This window comes from Lithobates pipiens, unplaced genomic scaffold, assembly GCF_037356315.1.
Source record: "Lithobates pipiens isolate NorthernLeopardFrog02 unplaced genomic scaffold, aLitPip1_a1.2 Scaffold_25, whole genome shotgun sequence".
In the NCBI taxonomy this organism is placed as follows: domain Eukaryota; kingdom Metazoa; phylum Chordata; class Amphibia; order Anura; family Ranidae; genus Lithobates; species Lithobates pipiens.
Window position 1 is genome coordinate 189568970 of NW_027507787.1, and position 19996 is coordinate 189588965.

General features: G+C 42.3%; 1 protein-coding gene across 2 annotated transcripts in view; it reads left to right on the plus strand.

Annotated features, from left to right (window-relative positions):
- SFXN3 (sideroflexin 3) overlaps positions 1–19996 on the plus strand; it is a 75618-nt gene that overhangs the window by 16585 nt on the left and 39037 nt on the right. For both annotated transcript variants that reach the window (XM_077455329.1, XM_077455327.1), the window contains 3 exons: positions 2211–2309; positions 5126–5201; positions 8131–8216. In XM_077455329.1, the coding sequence (XP_077311455.1) occupies positions 2211–2309; positions 5126–5201; positions 8131–8216 (261 nt within the window). The remainder of the gene's footprint in view (positions 1–2210; positions 2310–5125; positions 5202–8130; positions 8217–19996) is intronic.

Sequence of the window (19996 nt, forward strand, 5' to 3'; positions counted from 1 at the left end):
CCCTTGGACAGCGAATCTCCGATCACCCTTGGATTTATACCGGGCTTTGGGCACGAGGAGGAGGTTTTTGTTGGCTGATCGAAGACTGCGGTTTGGCGTGTAATGATTTATTTTCTCCATTAGGTATTGCGGAGCTTCTCTATGCACGCATTTGTGTGTGAGGCAAAGGGTCTTGAACGTGATCCAATTTTTTACGGTTAGCCAATGTAAGCTCCTCAGCGAAGGAAAGATGGATTCCCAGGGTTTTTTTCCTGTTATCAGCCTTGCCGCCGTGTTTTGGATCAGTTGTAATCGCGCAAGTCGCAAGTTGATATTGTGGTAATCCTATGTAAAGCGAGTTTGCGTAGTCCAGTCGTGAATTAATGATTGTTCCAACTACCACTGCTTTGTCATTCTTTGGGATAAAAGGGATGAGTCTGCGAAGAATGCGCAGCAGATGGTGAGATCCAATGACTACTGCTCCTATTTGCGCATCCATTGACATTTGTGCGTCTAAAATAACCCAGAGACTCTTCGCTTTGGTCTTTGGGGAGATAGTCTGCCCAAAGATGGTTGGTGGAGACCAGGAGGTTTTGGTTGTGGGCTTATGATTTGGGTGTAAGATAAGAAGCTCTGTCTTTGATTCGTTCAGCTGGAGGGAGTTAGTGGTCATCCAGTCCTCTATTGATTTGAGGCAGTTTTCAAGTTGTTGTTGGTGATCTTTTTTTCCATTGATCCGGAAATAAAGTTGCGTGTCGTCAGCGTAAGAGTGGAAGCAGAGATCTGAGCATCTGATGATTTGAAGGAGTGGGCGAATGTAAATGTTGAAGAGAACGGGTGACAAAGGAGAGCCTTGAGGGACTCCGCAGGTGACTGCCCAAGTTTCGGAGAGGAATTTTCCTAGTTTCACTGTCTGTGACCGATTTCCTAGGAAGGACGCGAACCATTGGAGATCGATGTCTTGGACTCCGGCTACTTCTGTGAATGGTTGTAAATGACAAAACTCTTGTTAAAGGCTGATGCTTCTTGGCATCTGTGTTTACCCGCGCATGCAGACCATAGTATTTTCCAAATGTGAAACTTCTACATTTGGTAAATGCATTGGACGTACATGTGGGGGTAAATGCTGATGCAGAGAAGCATCAATGTTTACAAGAGTACGACAACATCCTTCCATTCACTTGTATAGGAGGCTTTATGCAGCATGCGTGTTGCCCCGTGCCAGGGGATTTACAGTATACTAGGCAAAAAAAAAAAACAATTGCCTATACTGTGCAGAGTATGTGTGCATGAACCCTGAGCTTTTGATGCCAGCACAAGGATTATGACTTTTCTCAGTCTTATGTTTGCTGTATGCCTGATCCAGGTCTGTTCCCCTCTGGGTGATCTATGCACATTGCAAGGATTTTAACAAACTTTATTGCAGCATCCTACCTTTTGTTATTCTGAAGAAAACCCTGTGTGTTTGTCTATGTCCATGTTATAAGTGAATCAAATGGGAGTGGTTTCATAGTTATCAACCAGCTGCTGCACATGTAGGGCTCTAATGATGAAACCTGTAAAGTCTGCATCCCTTTAGATGCGATTTCCTATTGGGAGTATCTCAGCAAAAATGACATTTTTGTTGCAAGGGATGCCTGAAATCTGACTATAATCTTAAAATCAGTGAGCCAATCACACATGTAGGAAATTATGTTTCTGGAGGGGGGGGGAGGGTGTTATGTACAGAACACCTCCAGGTAGTCATATTGCATTGTATTTTACAGAGAATTACAGAGCTGCAGCTTAAAAAGGAAGGTGATTTTAATAACATTCAATATTACAACACGACTTGAATCGCAATTGGATATGCTATATATTTTTTTTTTTATATTTGCTATTTTTTTTTTTCCACGATAGTGGAGTTACCCTTTAAGCAGGGCATACATGTATCGAAATTTGGCGAGGTTCAGCAGGAACCTTCTGAATTTGGATGTGTGTGTCCCCTTTTTATTCAACAGGAGCCTGCTTCTGTCATTTGGTCTTGCTGGAAACTTAACTGTGTATTCTGGCAGTGGAGAAGTCCCTGCATCCACATTACTTGCATGGATGCAGGGATCCGTGAGGCTTTACAAAACATACGGCAAGTGTTATCCACTACGATAGTGGTGTGAAGTAAAACACATCTAGTAATGTTCTACTCATATTTCTGGATAGTGCAAATAAACTAATGATATCTATTTTATCTGCAGAACAACCCCAGCAGTCATATTTTGGCAGTGGGTGAATCAGTCCTTTAATGCCATAGTGAACTACACCAACAGAAGTGGAGACGCACCAATTACAAACAGGTAAACAAATGTGCAAATTTCAGCTTTTTAGTACATGGCTGCATTAAACTTAAAGTGGTTGTATAGTCTTTTTTTTTTTTTTTACTTTTACCTACAGGTAAGCCTATAATAAGGCTTACCTGTAGGTAAAAAAAATATCTCCTAAACCTGTACGGTTTAGGAGATATTCCCCTCGCAATAAGCCGCTGACTGCAGCGGCGCATGCGCACAGAGGATTCTCAGCTGGAAGCCCGGCAGATGCCGGACCTTGCCGGAAAGAAATCTCCCGTGTACAATTTGCGGGAGTACTGATATCGCTGCTCCGGCCACTCACAGCGCCGGAGCCACGTTACCCAGAAGACATGCCGAGGGAACATGTCAGCTCCCTCCGTGTGTATCGGGTGATATGTCAGGGGCCTTGTTCTAAGGTAAAGTATTTCATAATGAGCTAGTATGCACTGCATACTAGCTCATTATGCCTTTTCCCTTGCAGGTCTGAAATAAAAAACAAAAAAAAAAACAGGGTTAGCGGGTTAGCATAGATACACAGTAATGGCTTAACATGGCTACTGTATCATAAAAAGTTGAACTACATTATGCAACCAAAATTCATTCCAATTATACATAAAAGAACCCCAACAGAATAAAAAAAAAACCTGCTGGTGCGTAGCCTTTAATGCAGGTTCTGATTTAGGTCTATGTATGTGCAAAGCGATGTGTGTTTTCGTAGCATTAGGCAGGAGTATTTCCTTTGTGCGTTGACATTTGGAGTGGATAGAGTTAACAGCCATTGACCAAAGTTTGTTAACGCGTCAAAATTCATGTTACATGTATTTTGAATATTGCCTTCTGTGAGCCTCCCCATGCACTAAAATGCAGAAAATAAAGCTGGACATGTTGTATTTTTAGAAATGTGCTGCATTGTAGCCCTGAGATGGGAATAGACATTATTTAGCACATCGGAAGGCATGAATTAAAATGCGATAGTGTAAACTGGCTCTTATGCCGCGTACACATGATCAGAATTTTGGTTGGAAAAAGCTCTGATGGTTTTCCTGACAGAATTCCAGCAAAAATTTTTGCTCAAGCTGTCTTGCATGCACACGGTCACACTACATTCCGACTGTCAAGAACGAGGTGACGGTGACAACACGTTTGACGGGACTAGGAAAAGGAAGTTCAATACCCAGTAGCCAATAGCTTCCATCTCCTAGTTGAATCTGAGCATGCATGAGTTTTTGCGTGTCGGAATTGCATACACACGATCAAAATTTCCAATCAGAACATGCTCTCAAATTTTTGCTGGCGGGAATTCGGCCAGCTAAATTCCGATGGAGCATACACACGGTCGCATTTTCCAATGAGAGGCTCTCATCGGTCTTTTGCTGTCTGAAATTCCCATCGCGTGTATGCGGCATTAGGGTTAATAGAATATATACTAGTTGATATATTTCACAAAATGAATTGTGTTAATCATGGGAAAAGCTAATTCCTGTTTGCCTATTCCATTAGAACATGACTGGATAATTGACTTTATTATGTGAACATTCTCAACTCCTTTAGTAATTCAGCCCATGTGTTCATACCACCCAACTTTTTGAGATGGGAAAGAGGTATAAATAAAATAAATAAATAATAATAATAAAAAAAAAATAAACCTACAGGTGCTTTTTTTGTACCACCACTATTCCTTCATATTGGCTTTTGAAATTTACAAATGCAGCAATTTAGAAATCAGATGAAAGGTTAAGCACTGGGAAACTCTTTTTGAAAGATAAAAAGAGCACTTAATATACAACTATATAAATCGGACCAAAATGAGGGACAAATTAAAAGAGGGACAGAGGGACTTTGTTCCAAATCAGGGACAGTTGGGAGCTATGTGTGTTTACAAACATTTACCGTGCCTTCACTTTGTGATATAAGAAGAAATAAGAGTAAAGGACAGTGCGATCTTGTGAGCCCATGTACAGTATCCCCTGAAGCTCTGCTGCCATTAAAGCGGGAGTAAACCCACTGACTTTTTCTTTTTTTACACCTGTAAGGGAAAAGGCACAATGAGTTAGTATGCACCGTATTATGTAATACTTACCTTAGAACGAGGCGCCGGCATCTCACTCAGTCCACGCCGAGGGAGCTGACATGTTCCCTTGGCGTGTCTTCCAGGTATCGTGGCTCAGGCGCTTTGAGTGGCCAGAGCCGCAAAGTCGTCACTACCACACATGTAGCTATGACTAAGCACCGTGTTCGGTGTGAAACATGTCAGCGGCTGTGCAGTTAGTCTGTTTACCAGCCTAGATGCTATGATTTTAATTACATTTTTGAAATAAAGTTGAATAATTCGGAGTGCGGCTATCCAGCTACATCTTTTCTACTTCAGTTCCTGTTGCAAACAGAGCCAGCACCCTGTGGGATTGTGGAGACAGCTGTTTTGGGAGAAGTCATTACCTTAGAGCGGTAATTCTTTGTATTCTTTGTACCACGCATGCGTGCAGGAGTTTTCTGGCGTCTGCCGGACTTTCAGCCGAGAATTCCTAGTTCGCATGCGCTGCTGAAGTCAGGGGCTCATTGGAAGGGGAATATCTCCTAAACCGTGCATGATTCTTTTTACCCTACCTGTAGGTCAAAGTTAGAAATGTAACTATACAACCGCTTTAACTGCAGCACTGCCCTTTAAATACAACATTCTAAAGATAGGATATGCTTCCATCAGTAGAGCTGATAGAAATGGGATATGCCTATTAATAATCAGATTGTATGCATGCATCATTCACTAAGCATACCATACACACACACACCAGTATAGTGCATATAATAATTCTTATTTTTCCTTGCAGCCAACTAGCGACAGCCTATGTGAGTGCTACTACAGGGGCTGTGGTGACAGCGCTGGGCCTGAAGTCACTAACCAAGGTAAACTTGTATATTTTGTATAACACGTATTACTGCTTACCCCACAACTGACCTTTAGCCCTGGTTCACACTGTTGCGACTTTTCATGTGACTTGAGAGTTCAAAGTTGCTGGCTTTTGGATCAACCTTGTGGACCCCCCTGCGGGGGCGGACTGACCATTCGGCAACTCGGGCACTGCCCGAGGGCCCCCGAGCCACTAGGGGGCCCCATCAGGTTTGCCAGCCTCAGTAAAACCAGGGACAGTATGTAAAAATCTGTGTTTTTTTTTTTTTACATCTGTCTCTGAAATGTCCCTTACCGACATCCTTTTGGTCTAAAAATCCAGAGATTATAGCTGCCCCACCTCTCCAGCACCTTCTCAGCCAATAGAAACATCTCTGTGTATACTGTGTGATTATATACTATGTGTTTGTGTATACTGTGGGGCCCCATAACCTCCTATTGCCTGGGGGCCCCATAATCTCCTATTGCCCCGGGGCTCCATGAGTTGACAGTCCATCCCTGCCCCCCCCCCCCGTCTCTTTTACCTTCTCTTTATCCTTTCTATCCTTTTTTACCCCACTTATAATTTTGAAGCTCTCGGTTTCCAGTTTATGACATTCTTCTTCAGATAAGTCTAATTTATTCTTGTTGATTCAGCCAAAAGATCTCATTGTAAAATATATATTTCTTACAGCTTGCCACCAACATATCAGACTTTATATGACTATTGAATATCTTGTACTCTTACCAACTTATTTAATAATGAGCTTCTATACCTTTGTCATTATATGTTTAACAGCCTCTCTGTTTGGTCTATTTTGATGCAATAAATAAAATCTTTTGACAAGGAGAGTTCAAAGTTGCATAACAAGTCGCTCCCCATTAATGGCAATGGAACTGTTCTAAGTTGCTCTGACTTATGCCGCGTACACACGAGCGGACTTTCCGGCGGACCAGAGTCCATCAGACAATTCGATCGTGTGTGGGCTCCAGCGGACTTTTTCTTCCCCAAAGTCAGGCAGACCTAGAAATAAGACTGGCTTCAAATTTGTCCACCGGACTTGGCTTTTAGCGGACAATCCGTTCGTCTGTGTGCTAGTCAGACGGACTAAAACCAACACTAGGGCAGCTATTGGGTACTGGCTATGAACTTCCTTATTTTACGTCATCACGTTCAAATCCGTCAGACTTTTGGAGTGATTGTGTGTGGCCAAGTCCGTTCGTTTTAAAGTCCGGCGGGCCTCAGCTGCAAAGTTCGTCGGATTGTCTGCCGGACCAAGTCCGCTGAAAAGTCCGGTCGTGTGTACGCGGCATTAGAAAAAAAAGGTTCCTGCGCTCAGGGGGTGGACTGACCATTCGGGCACTCGGGCACTGCCCGAGGGCCCCATCCCACTAAGGGGCCCCATCAGGGCTGCCAGCCTCAATAAAACCAGGGACGGGATGTAAAAATCTATGTTTTAAAAAAAAAAAAAAACGATTATAGCTGCCCCGTCTCTCCAGTACCTCAGTGTGTGTATGTGTATTCTGTGGGTGTATATTGTGTGTCTGTGTATGTATACTGTATATGTGTGTATACTGTGTGGCCCCATAATCTATTGCCTGGGGCCTATAATCTCCTATTGCCCGGGGGCCCCATTATCTTCTCCTATTGCCCAGGGGCCCCATGAATTGTCAGTCCGCCCCTGCCTGCGCTACTTTCGTACGACATCAACACAACTTGCATTGCCTTCTGTTAAAGAAGTCGTATGCAAGCCGCAATGAAGTCAAGCAGGGATGTCAAATTTTAATTTGTGAGACTTTGAGGCCACAGCAGTGTGAACAAGGGCTCAGGGCTCGTGCATACAACTCTATATGTCTATATATAATAAATTCCAGCATACTTCCCCTCCAGGAAATCTACAGGTGCTGCATAAAGCCCCCTATAAGAGTCAATGGCTGTATGTGACTATACACATTTTTCCGCAAGTACCTGCTTAAACGCGTGTACAACTCTATATGTAGACTGTGTCAATAGTAGTACACCTGCATACATATGAGGGTTTACACAGGTACTTGTGTATATACATACTATATATAGCCACTTACTTCCATAGTCTGTACACAACCACTGTGGGCTCCCTAAGAAGGCAATAAACTGGAATTTATGCCTCACAGCCCAATACCACCAGGACCATGTGCCCTCATTGCCTCTGTCGGTGGATCATTTACTTCTCAGCCTTATAATGTTATACATTATACAGGGCCTTGAAAAAGTATTCACACTTCTTGAAATTTTCCATATTTTGTAATTTTCCAACTAAAAACGGAAATTTATTTTATTGGGATTTTATGTGATAGACCAACACAAAGTGGCACATAATTGTGAAGTGGATGGAAAATGATAAATGGTTTTCAATTTTTTTTACAAATAAATAAGTGAAAAGTGTGGCGTGCATTTGTATTCAGCCCCCTTTACTCCGATACCCTTAAGTAAAGTCTAGGGGAATCAATTGCCCTCAGAAGTCACTTAATTAGTAAATACAGTCCACCTATGTGTAATGTAATCTCAGTATAAATACAGTTGTTCTGTGAATCCCTCAGAACTTTGTTAGAGAACATTAGCGAACAAACAGAATCATGAAGGCCAAGGAACACACCAGACAGATCATGGATAAAGTTGTGGAGAAGTTTAAAGCAGGGTAATGCCCCGTACACATGATCGGATTATCGGGCGAATGATCGTCCGTGTTTTTTTGCATGCTAATCTCACATCGAATCTGATGAGTTTACTAGTCACGAAAATTCTTGTATGACAGAATAAAAATTCGGGAATTAATGTCATGTATTGCATTTTCGAATGACAACTGCATGACACTTGCTGTAAGCCTTGGGAGCTTCTTAATGTTACATCTTCTCAGGTAATATATTTTCAGCATATTAATTTTTTTTTCTATTGTTCATTGGTAGCATCTGCCATCCCTGGTTGGTCGTTTTGTGCCTTTCGCTGCTGTAGCAGCTGCCAACTGCATCAATATCCCCTTCATGAGACAACGGTAAGGTCATTCCCTTATATTGTATATATACATAAGTGCTTACCTCTGAAGGGAAAAAAAAGTGTTAATTCTGCACCCTAGAAGTCTGTTTAAGAAAATGTAAGAACTAGAACTTCTGATACTCAAGGAGGACTTTGACGTTGTGGAAATATCACCTGGTTTGACAGCTCATACAATTGGATTTTTACTAGCCAGGGGTAATCCCTGTATTTGCAGAGACAGGGTAGGTAAAGAGGGAGAGGAGTGTGCCTGTATGATTGTCAAGGGTGATTTAATAGTGAATATGAGGGTTGACATTGATAACGGGGCTAGTAAGGAGATGGACACTTTGTGGCTGGAGGGTCAAAGGTATAAAAAATAAATGTTCAATTAATTGTGGGTGTATGCTATAGGCCAGGGATAGGCAACCTGGGGCCTCCAGCTGTTGCAGAACTACAAGTCCCATCATGCCTCTGGGATTAATTGTAACTGCCAGCCTTGCAATGCCTCATGGGAAATGTAGTTTCACAACAGCTGGAGGGCCCCAGGTTGCCTACCCCTGCTATAGGCCCCCTAACCTTAGGGAGCATAAGGAGACCTATTTACTTTCACAGTTTGAAACTGCTGGGAAGCAGAGCAATGTTATAATCATGGGGTCTTCAACTATCACGATATTAACTGGGCAGACTGAACTGCACATTCAACTAAGGGTCATCATTTCTTGAACATAATTCAGAACAATTTGCCAAATGGTGGAAGCCCCAACTAGAAAAAATGCTCTATGGGACCTTTTGATTATATATGCCACAAGGCTGATTACAGATGTGGAAGTAACAGATAATTTAGACAATAGTGACAGCAGAGTAATTACATTTGCTATAAATGATAGGAAATGGAAACACGGGGGAAGAATAAGTACTGTACACTTAATTTCAAAAGAACAAAAATTTCTAAGCTACGCTCTATGTTACATGATACTAAATAGGATTCAGTTGCATAACTAGAACCTTCAGGGCCCCGATGCAGGAAACCATGGTGGCCCCGACCTCCAGACAGGGCTCTTTTCTCCGAGCCCGATGGTGGAACACCAGGGCCCAGTCCCAAGTGGGTGGCCGCATATAAAAGGAACCGATTTAAAAAACATCAATTACAGCCACTGTGCCCATCAAACGCCACCACTGTAACAGACCCGCACACCTGATTGGTGGAGAGGCGGTTCAGTGTTAGGAAAGTGAATATTAATTCACTTTTCAAACACACCTGGGTAGACTGTGAGCGTCAAGCATGGCGCTCGCAGTTCACCTATTTTGAAGCCTTTTAGAGCCCATGGCTCTAATCAGGTGCTGCAAAAACACCCCCCGCTGCTGTAATTCAGGCACCCGGCACCCCAAAAGGGACCAGACACCTAAATATGGGGGTGGCAGCGGTGGCCATGGGTAGATTCATGCTATGCTATGCATGAATCTATCCATTGGTCATAGAGGAGGTGGCTGGAGAGAGGGGGCGGCACCTGTGCACCCTTTTGGATGCACCGCCACTGATAAACACATGCACATTCACATACACATACATACATGCACACTCGCATACATGCGCGCACACACATGCATACATACACATACAGTGCCTTGCGAAAGTATTCGGCCCCCTTGAACTTTTCAACCTTTTGCCACATTTCAGGCTTCAAACATAAAGATATAAAATTTTTATTTTTTGTGAAGAATCACCAACAAGTGGGACACAATTGTGAAGTGGAATGAAATCTATTGGATTTTTTAAACTTTTTTAACTAGTAAAAAAATGAAAAGTGGGGCGTGCAAAATTATTCGGCCCCCTTGCGTTAATACTTTGTAGAGCCACCTTTTGCTGCGATTACAGCTGCAAGTCGCTTGGGGTATGTCTCAGTTTTGCACATCGAGAGACTGAAATTCTTGCCCATTCTTCCTTGCAAAACAGCTCGAGCTCAGTGAGGTTGGATGGAGAGCGTTTGTGAACAGCAGTTTTCAGCTCTTTCCACAGATTCTCGATTGGATTCAGGTCTGGACTTTGACTTGGCCATTCTAACACCTGGATACGTTTATTTGTGAACCATTCCTTTGTAGATTTTGCTGTATGTTTGGGATTATTGTCTTGTTGGAAGATAAATCTCCGTCCCAGTTTCAGGTCTTTTGCAGACTCCAACAGGTTTTCATCCAGAATGGTCCTGTATTTGGATGCATCCATCTTCCCCTAAATTTTAACCATCTTCCCTGTCCCTTCTGAAGAAAAGCAGGCCCAAACCATGATGCTGCCGCATCATTGGTGTGTCTCCCAGGTGGCTTGTGGCAAACTTTAGACGAGACTTTTTATGGATATCTTTGAGAAATGGCTTTCTTCTTGCCACTCTTCCATAAAGGCCAGATTTGTGCAGTGTATGACTGATTGTTGTCCTATGGACAGACTCTCCCACCTCAGCTGTAGTTCTCTGCAGTTCATCCAGAGTGATCATGGGCCTCTTGGCTGCATCTCTGATCAGTCTTCTCCTTGTCTGAGCTAAAAGTTTAGAGGGACGGCCAGGTCTTGGTAGATTTGCAGTGGTCTGATACTCCTTCCATTTCAAAATGATCGCTTGCACAGTGCTCCTTGGGATGTTTAAAGCTTGGGAAATCTTTTTGTATCCAAATCCTTTAGCTTTAAACTTCTCCACAACAGTATTACGGACCTACCTGGTGTGTTCCTTGGTCTTCATGATGCTCTCTGCGCTTTCAACAGAACCCTGACACTATCACAGAGCAGGTGCATTTATACAGAGACTTGATTACACACAGGTGGATTCTATTTATCACCATCAGTCATTTAGGACAACATTGGATCCTCGCTGAACTTCTGGAGTGAGTTTGCTGCACTGAAAGTAAAGGGGCCGAATAATTTTGCACGCACCACTTTTCAGTTTTTTATTTGCTAAAAAAAGTTTAAAATATACAATAGATTTCGTTCCACTTCACAATTGTGTCCCACTTGTTGGTGATTCTTCACAAAAAATAAAAATGTTATATCTTTATGTTTGAAGCCTGAAATGTGGCAAAAGGTTGAAAAGTTCAAGGGGGCCGAATACTTTCGCAAGGCACTGTACATATATGAACACACACACACACACACACACACACACACACACACACACATACAAGCATGCTCTCACACACACACAAGCATGCTCACACACACACACACACACACACAAGCATGCTCACATGCACACATACAAGCATGCTCACACGCACACATACATGCATGCTCACACACACACACACACATATACATGCTGACACACACATACAAGCATGCTCACACACACACACACACACACACACACATGCATGCTCTCACACCCACACACACACACACACACACACACACAAGCATGCTCACACGCACGCACACACACACACACACACGCACATACAAGCATGCTCACACACACACACAAGCATGCTCACACACACACACACACATACAAGCACACACACACACACACACACAAGCATGCTCACGCACACACACACACATACATACAAGCATGCTCACACACACACACAAGCATGCTCACACACACGCACATACAAGCATGCTCACACACACACACGCACATACAAGCATGCTCACACACACACACACACACACATACAAGCATGCTCACACACACACACACACACACACACATGCATGCTCACACACACACACACACATAAACACAAATACAGTAGCTAGTGTTATAAAAAAAAAAAAAAACGGCAGACATTTACCTTGGCTCTTCCTGCCGGGTACTGCACTGTAGGGGGAGACAAAGAGCCCACGCTGTGCTTTCACTTTACTCTAATGTGAGGAGCTCCCCCCATAGTGCCGATTACAGTTCGGCTTATGATCGGGGAGCTCCTCTCAGCCTCTCCTCCTATGGAAGAGTACAGGGGGCCCTCAAGGGTCCCCTGCAGCACGGTCGCCATGGCGATCTTGGCGACCCCTATAATTCCGCCACTGATAGGATTCAATTATTGCACCTAAGAACACTGAAGAAAAGTGGGAGTGTTTTAGGAGCATATTAAACAACTTCATTTGTCAGTGCATTCCACTGGGAAAAAACATATAAGAAGAAAAGTTAAATCTGGGTCGCTAAAGAATAAGGTAAAAGGGCATATTAATATGACCAAAAGGTCACCATCTGCATTCCAAAACAAAATTACCATGACCAGATGATTTACAGCCGAGAGTTTGGAAAGAATTTAGCCATGTTATAGCCAAAGAATTGTTTCCAATTTTTAAGGACACCTTACTGGCTCAAATGGTACTAGTTAATTGGTGTAAAGGAAGCGTGGTACCAATATTCTAAAAATAGATAGCTAAATACCTGGAACCTACAAATCAGTCAGCCCAACATCAATAGTATGTAAACCATTTGAAGGAATGTTAAGGGACCATATCCAAGATTCTGCTAATGAGAATAGTATCATTAGCAGTAACCAACATGGATTTATGAAGAACCATTATTTCCAGATCAACCTTTTAAAATTCTATGAGGAGGTCAACTGTTATTTGGATAGAGGAAGGCCTGTGGGTGTAGAGTATCTAGATTTTGATAATGCTTTAGATATAGTACCCCACAAATTCTTAATTTAGAAAATTAAGATCTTTTGGCATTGATGAGATTGTATGTACCTGGATAAAAAAAATGGTTACAGAAGTGCGTCCATAGGGTAATGATTAATAGTATATTTTCGTATTGGTCTAGGGTTGTAAGGAGGGGGTTACACCAAGCCTCTGTTCTGGGACCAGTTCTGTTTAACTTGTTCAACGAGGTTGGAAAATGGTTTAATCTCAGTGTTTGCTGATGATACAAAGCTAAGCAGAGCAATAGCTTCACAACAGGGTATAGCAACTTTACAAGATGACCTAAGTCAAATAGAGGAATGGGCAGCTATATGGCAGATGATTTTTATTTTATTTTTTTTTTTTTTATTAAAGAATGTAAAGTAATGCACTTGGAAGCTAAAAATGTGAACACAAGTTACTAGCTAGAGGGAAAAACTCTGGGGGAATCGAGGACAGAAAATGATCTGGGGGACCTAGTAGAGGACAGACTCGGCAAAAACTTCTGCGCTTTGTGTGGTCAGTTTAGAACAAGGAAGAAAGGCGATTGGCAGGATCAACCAGGTACGGATGGAAAAAGTACATACATATGATAGAGACTAGGATTTATAAACTACATGTGTCAACAAACATAGAAGAAAAATAAATATTTAGGGTAACACACTATAAAAGTGACTATAATCACAATACACAAATCTATAACCCTGACGAAGCCTATTATTAGGTGAAACATGTAGGGTTTTTTTCCCTTTGGGGAGAACTTTGTTTGTAGGGGTACATGGCTTTTGTGAGGGAATAACGGGAGACAAACATTGGGTTGGTCAAGTTGGCCGCAGCAATTCATATTAAGTGAGCCTATAGAAATAAAAGCAATTTTGCCTAGAGTCAGAAAACTAGACTAACAGCTCAGGCAGTGTGACCGCATTGTTAGAAAGCAAGCTGCAGAAATGTCAGTATAGGCCAGTGATGGTGAACCTTGGCACCCCAGATGTTTTGGAACTACATTTCCCATGATGCTCATGCACTCTGCAGTGTAGTGGAGCATCATGGGAAATGTAGTTCCAAAACATCTGGGGTGCCAAGGTTTGCCATCACTGGTATAGGCTAAGCAAATTGCTATAGAGGCAGTGTGATCTCAATATTATCTGCATTAAGTTCAGTAACCACTTAAGCCCGGACCATTTTGCTGGCCAAAGACCAGAGCACTTTTTGCGATTCGGCACTGCATCGCTTTAACTGACAACTGCGCGGTCGTGCAACGTGGCTCCCTAACAAAATTGACTTCCTTTTTTCCCCACAAATAGAGCTTTCTTTTGGTGGTATTTGATCACCCCTGTGGTTTTTATTTTTTGCGCTATAAACAAAAAAAGAGCGACAATTTTGAAAAAAACACATTGTTTTTTTGCTATAATAAATATCCCCCAAAAATATATATAAAAAACATTTTTTTTTCCTCAGTTTAGGCCGATACATACTCTTCTGCATATTGTTGGTAAAAAAAAAAAAAAAAAAAAAAGCTTTTATTAATAGCTTTGCACAAAAGTTATAGCATTTACAAAATAGGGGATAGTTTTATGGCATTTTTATAATTTTTTTTTTTGTGAGGCGATTGCGGACCCTGCAGACATCGAGTCTGCGGGACCCACGATTGGACTCAAGGAGGCCCCAGTAGGTGCGCACGCGATGGCACAGCAGCAAATTTAAAGGGACGTACAGGTATGCCCATTTGCCCAGCCATGCCATTGTACATCGGTGTGCGCTGGTCGGGAACCGGTTAAGGCTCCATTCACACCTAGGACCTTCTTTTGGGCGACAGGTGTCCCATGATTTTTCTGCGATTTGCTGGGCAGGGTCTCATTGAAAGTAACAGGATCCCAAGCGCTTTGCGGCGATTTGGGAATTGCAGGTAGAATCCCAGCAATTCCGCCCAAGATCCGGAACGCCTAGGTGTGAACAGAGCCTTAAGCCCCGTACACACGCTCAGATTTTCCACAGACAAAGCATCAGACTTTTGTCCGAAAGGCGTGTGCCAGGAACTTGTTTTGCATATAAATGGTACACAATTGTCAGCCAACAAACTCGACGTACTACGAGGAATTTCTGCTCTTGAGTGCCACCTTTTGGGCACCTTCTGCTAATGTCACGTTACATATTTACATAGTTAGTAAGGTTGAATAAAGACAACAGTCCAACCAGTTCAAGCTGAGTGAGTGTCTACAATTGTCCCCCATCCCTTGCACACTCACATCGGTCTTTACCCTTAATGAGCCAACAATCCAGGGTTCCCATTCATATACTAGGGCCAATTTTGGACAGAAGCCAATTAACCTACCTGCATGCAAACTCCAGGCAGGTAGTGTCATGGTTGGGATTCAAACCAGCGACCCTTTTTACTGCTAGGCGAGAGTGCTGACCACTACACCACTGTGCCGTGTTTAGTGAACATTGATTCCGAGCATGCGTGTTTGTACTTTGGATTTTTGTGTGACGGACTTGTGTACACACGATAGGAAAATCTGACAGACCGAAAATTTACTAGCCTGCCATCCAACATTTTTCGGTGGAAAGTTGGCCAACAATTGTCTGATGGAGCGTACTAACAGTTGGATTTTAGGCAAACAGTCTGGCATCACACAATTCCCTGCCGAAAATCCGATCGCGTGTACGAGGCTTTAGAGTCAGAATATAGACCATCAAGACAGGCAGTGTGACCACATTGATTAAAAGCAAGCTGCAGAATTGTCAGTATAGGCTGACTAACCTACTATACAGGCAGTTTTAGACCAATTGGCTATGGTGCGGTGGGTTTACCCAGCCTCATTTTGTGACAGTAGGAGAGACTGTGCTGTAAAGGGTGTTAATCACTGAAAAAAAAAAAAAAAAGTATTTTCAGCAGAAACGCTTCTAAAATATTACTAAGACGCTATAACCGTTTTTTTATCCAGCATTTTTTCCAGTATTTTTTTTTTTTTGCTAAAAAAAATGCTAGTGTGCATGGAGCCTGAAGCTTTGATAGGTTTTACCCCCTTCATGACCAGGCCATTTTTTCCTATTCAGCACTGCGCTACTTTAAGGCTCCATTTACACGTGTGCGATTTGTTGCACCCCATTCTTTTTAATAACACCTGTTCAAATTGGCACAACTTAAAATCGTAGTGACTTTGAAAAAGTGCCTGTATTACTTTGATGCGACTCTGATTCATAGAATGCAAAGTTGGATCAAAATCGCATCAAAGTCACACTCCAAAGTCGCACCGAAAATCATGTGACTTTGGAGATGCGCTAATGTGAAGGGAGCCTAACTGGTAATTGCACGGTCATGCAACGCTGTACCCAAACTAAATTTATATGATTTTTTTTTCACACATATAGAGATTTAGTTGATATTTGATTACCAATTTTTTTATTTTACTATATAAACAAAAAAAAGACTGAAAATTTTGAAAATGTTTATTTTTTTTTACTTTCTGCTATAAAACATATCCAATAAAAAAAAATTAAATTCTTCATAAATTTAGGCCAAAATGTATTCTGCTATATGTTTTTGGTAAAAAAAAAAAAAAAATCCCAATAAGCGTATATTGATTGGTTTTTGTGAACGTTATACCATTATATATAGTATGTATACTAGAGTTTTTATTTATTCATTTATTTTATAATGCTAATGGCAGTGATCAGTGACTTATAGTGGGAGTGTGGCAGACAATCTGACAATAACTGACATCACCAGTGACACTAAAATGCCTTTCACACTGGGACCGCCCCGGCATTAGCGCTAAAGTTTAGCGCCACGCTTTTAACCCCCACTAACGGCTGAGGGGGTTAAAATCGCCCCTGTTGCGGTGCTTCAGAAGCACTGCTTATTCATTGCAATGGACAGATGTGTTTTGGGAGCTCCCAAACCTCCCCAAAGATGCTACGTGCAGGACTTTTTCTAACGTCCTGCAAGCTCAGCCCCCCCCCCCCCCCCCCCCAGTGTTAAACCACACAGGCTTTCACATGTGGCCGGCATTGGAGGCAGTTTTTAGAGCTAAAATGCTGAAAACTGCCTCAGTGGGAAAGAGGTCAAATTTAGTGATCAGTGCTAATACTATACACTGTCACTGTACTAATGATACTGGCTGGGAAGGGGTTAACATCTAGGGGCAATCAAGGATTTAACTGTGTGCCTAACAAGTGGGATGTGTGCAATATTCATACCTCCCAACTTTTTGAGATGGGAATGAGGGACACCCATCAGCAAAAGTATGCAGGCATAAGACACACCCCTTGCCACGCCACCTTAAAGGAGAATTGTCCAAAAAAAACAACAAGATTGGTTAAACCCACAAGGGCTTTTTTTTTATCACTATTCCTTTATATTGGCTTTTGAAATTTACAAGTGCAGCAATTTAGAAATCGGATGAAAGGTTTACACTTTTTGATAGCTAAAAAGTACATTTTATATACAACTACATAGATAAGACCAAAATAAGGGACAAATGAGGAGGAATGAGGGACATTGCTCCAAATCAGGGACAGTTGGGAGCTATGCATATGTAATGCTTTTACTAAAAGATGCTGCTCTCTGTACAGAGCCCTGTGTTTTTAGTAAACACAGGGCTCTGTTCTGTGATTGGCTAAGCCAATCAGCAGGTCCTGGCCATTAATCATTATGGTAACAGCCGACCGACTTGTGCTGTACCAAATGACAGTTCAGAGGGTGGGGATAAATGGGGAGTACTCGGAATGGTGAGGGGTGGGTAGTGAGGTCCCCCAGGGTTCTGTGCTGGGACCAATCCTATTTAATTTGTTCATAAACGACCAGGAGGATGGGGTAAACAGTTCAGTCTCTGTATTTGTGGACAATACTAAGCTAAGCAGGGCAATAACTTCTCCGCAGGATGTGAAAACCTTGCAAGAAGATCTGAACAAATTAATGGGGTGGGCAACTACATGGCAAGTGAGGTTTAACCACTTTCCGACCGCTGCATGCCGATATACAGTACGTCGGCATAGTGGCAGCTGTGGGTAAATGGGTGTACCTGTCCGTCCCCTTTAATTGGCAGGGCTAGCGGGCACACGCGCCTGCTGCGTACAGCATGACAGCAGGATCAGCAGACTCTATGTCCGCCAGTCTCCTGGCGATTGTGTCAGGGAGCCGCAGAACGGGGAAGTGCCTATGTAAACAAGGCATTTCCACGTTCTGCCTTGTGACATGACAGAGATCACTGCTCCCTATCATAAGGAGCAGGGATCACTATCATGTGAGTGGAAGCACATCCCCCCCATAGTTAGAATCACTCCCTGGGACACACTTAACCACTTCCCTGCCAGCATCATTTACACAGTAATGAGTAATTAGCACTGCTCGCTGTATAGATAACAATGGTCCAAAAATAGTGTCAAAAGTGTCTGATGTGTCCACCGTAATGCCGCAGTCACGATAAAAATCGCAGATCACCGACATTACTAAGAAAAAAAAAATGTATCAAAATGCCATAAAACTATCCCCTATTTTGTAGACACTATAACTTTTGCGCAAACCAGTTAATATAAGTTTATTGCGATTTTTTTTTAAACAAAAATATGTAGAAGAATACATATTGGCCTAAACTAAGGAAAAAAATTAGTTTTTTTATACATTTTTGTGGGATATTATAGCAAAAAATATTGCTTTTTTTTAGATCGTAAAAAATAAAAAACGCAGAGATGATCAAATACCACCAAAAGAAAAAAGGATGTCAATTTTGCTTGGGTGCAATGTCACATGACCGTGCAATTCTCAGTTAAATCAACGCAGTGCCGAATCTGAAAAAGTGCTCTGGTCAGGAAGGGGGTTAAAATCCTCCAGGGCTGAAGCGGTTAATGTAGAAAAATGTAAAATAATGCATTTGGGTGGTAAATATACGAATGCAATCTATACACTAGGGGGGGAACCTTTGGGGGAATCTAGGATGGAAAAGGACCTGGGGGTCCTAGTTTGATGATAGGCTCAGCAATGGCATGCAATGCCAAGCTGCTGCTAATAAAGCAAACAGAATATTGGCATGCATTAAAAGTGATTAACTCCAGAGATAAAACAATAATTCTCCTGCTCTACAAGACTCTGGTCCAGCCGCACCTAGAGTATACTGTCTGTGTGTATGCAAGACAAGTTTGGGCCAAAATCTGTTGGAAAAAATCAGACGGATTTTGACGTTGGAATGTCCGACTGAGTGTACAGGGCATATGAAGGAGCTCTCCCCATTTAACACCATAATTTGTTTTGCTGATCATCTATTTATTTCTTGTGGTATGAATACATTGAGGGTTTATAATTTAGACACAATACGATTTTACAGTCACACCATGTGCGAACATGCTCCTAGCATTTGAGGTCTGTGATTAGCTGAGTCGTGTGTGGATTTCATGAGAAATAAGAGCACATGTCCGATGGACCTTTGTTATTTTCCCTTTTTCCTCCCCATGAAGACTGCGGTGTGCTTTTCTTACACTGAGGATGTCTGATGTTTCTATGTACAATGGAACTACAGGTCCCAGCATGCCCTGCCTTTGACGAGTAGGACATGGTGGGGGAATTGTTCCACCATTGCTGAGGAGCCCAGACCGCTGGGTCGTCACTTTGTCACAATCATAAAGTTTTTGAAACTGCAATCCGCCATGGTTCTACCATCTGAGCATGTTCAGATTCCACATAGGGAGACCATCCCACTGTACAGGGACTGAGACCAAGACACATTAAAGTACTTACATTGGTTGCTCTGTAATGATTTCTAATCAATTCTTTGATGCCTGAGATTTAGCTTTAAAAGAAAACTGTCATACATGACCCATGGAGGCTGCCATTGCTGATCCTTCTGTAAATGCTAGTTACTTGGCTGTCTAACAGTAACCCAGGGGCTTCACAATTTGGAATCACTGCCCTGAATAGATACAGATCCAGACTTCTACTGATATACATGCCTGCTAATGACTCAGAAACTGCTGGAGGGTGAGGACAACATCCAGGCAATCAGCATTTTCAGAAGGCCAGTAACATTGGCAGTCTTGATCGGATACTTTAAACATATTGTTTTGTTGTAATCACAAAGCCAGACCCCAGCCTTATGGAGCACATTGAGCTGGGAGCACCTAGCAATCATTAATAGCAAACACACCTGCAATTACCCAAAAACTTAACAAGTAGTGAAGGAAAGCAG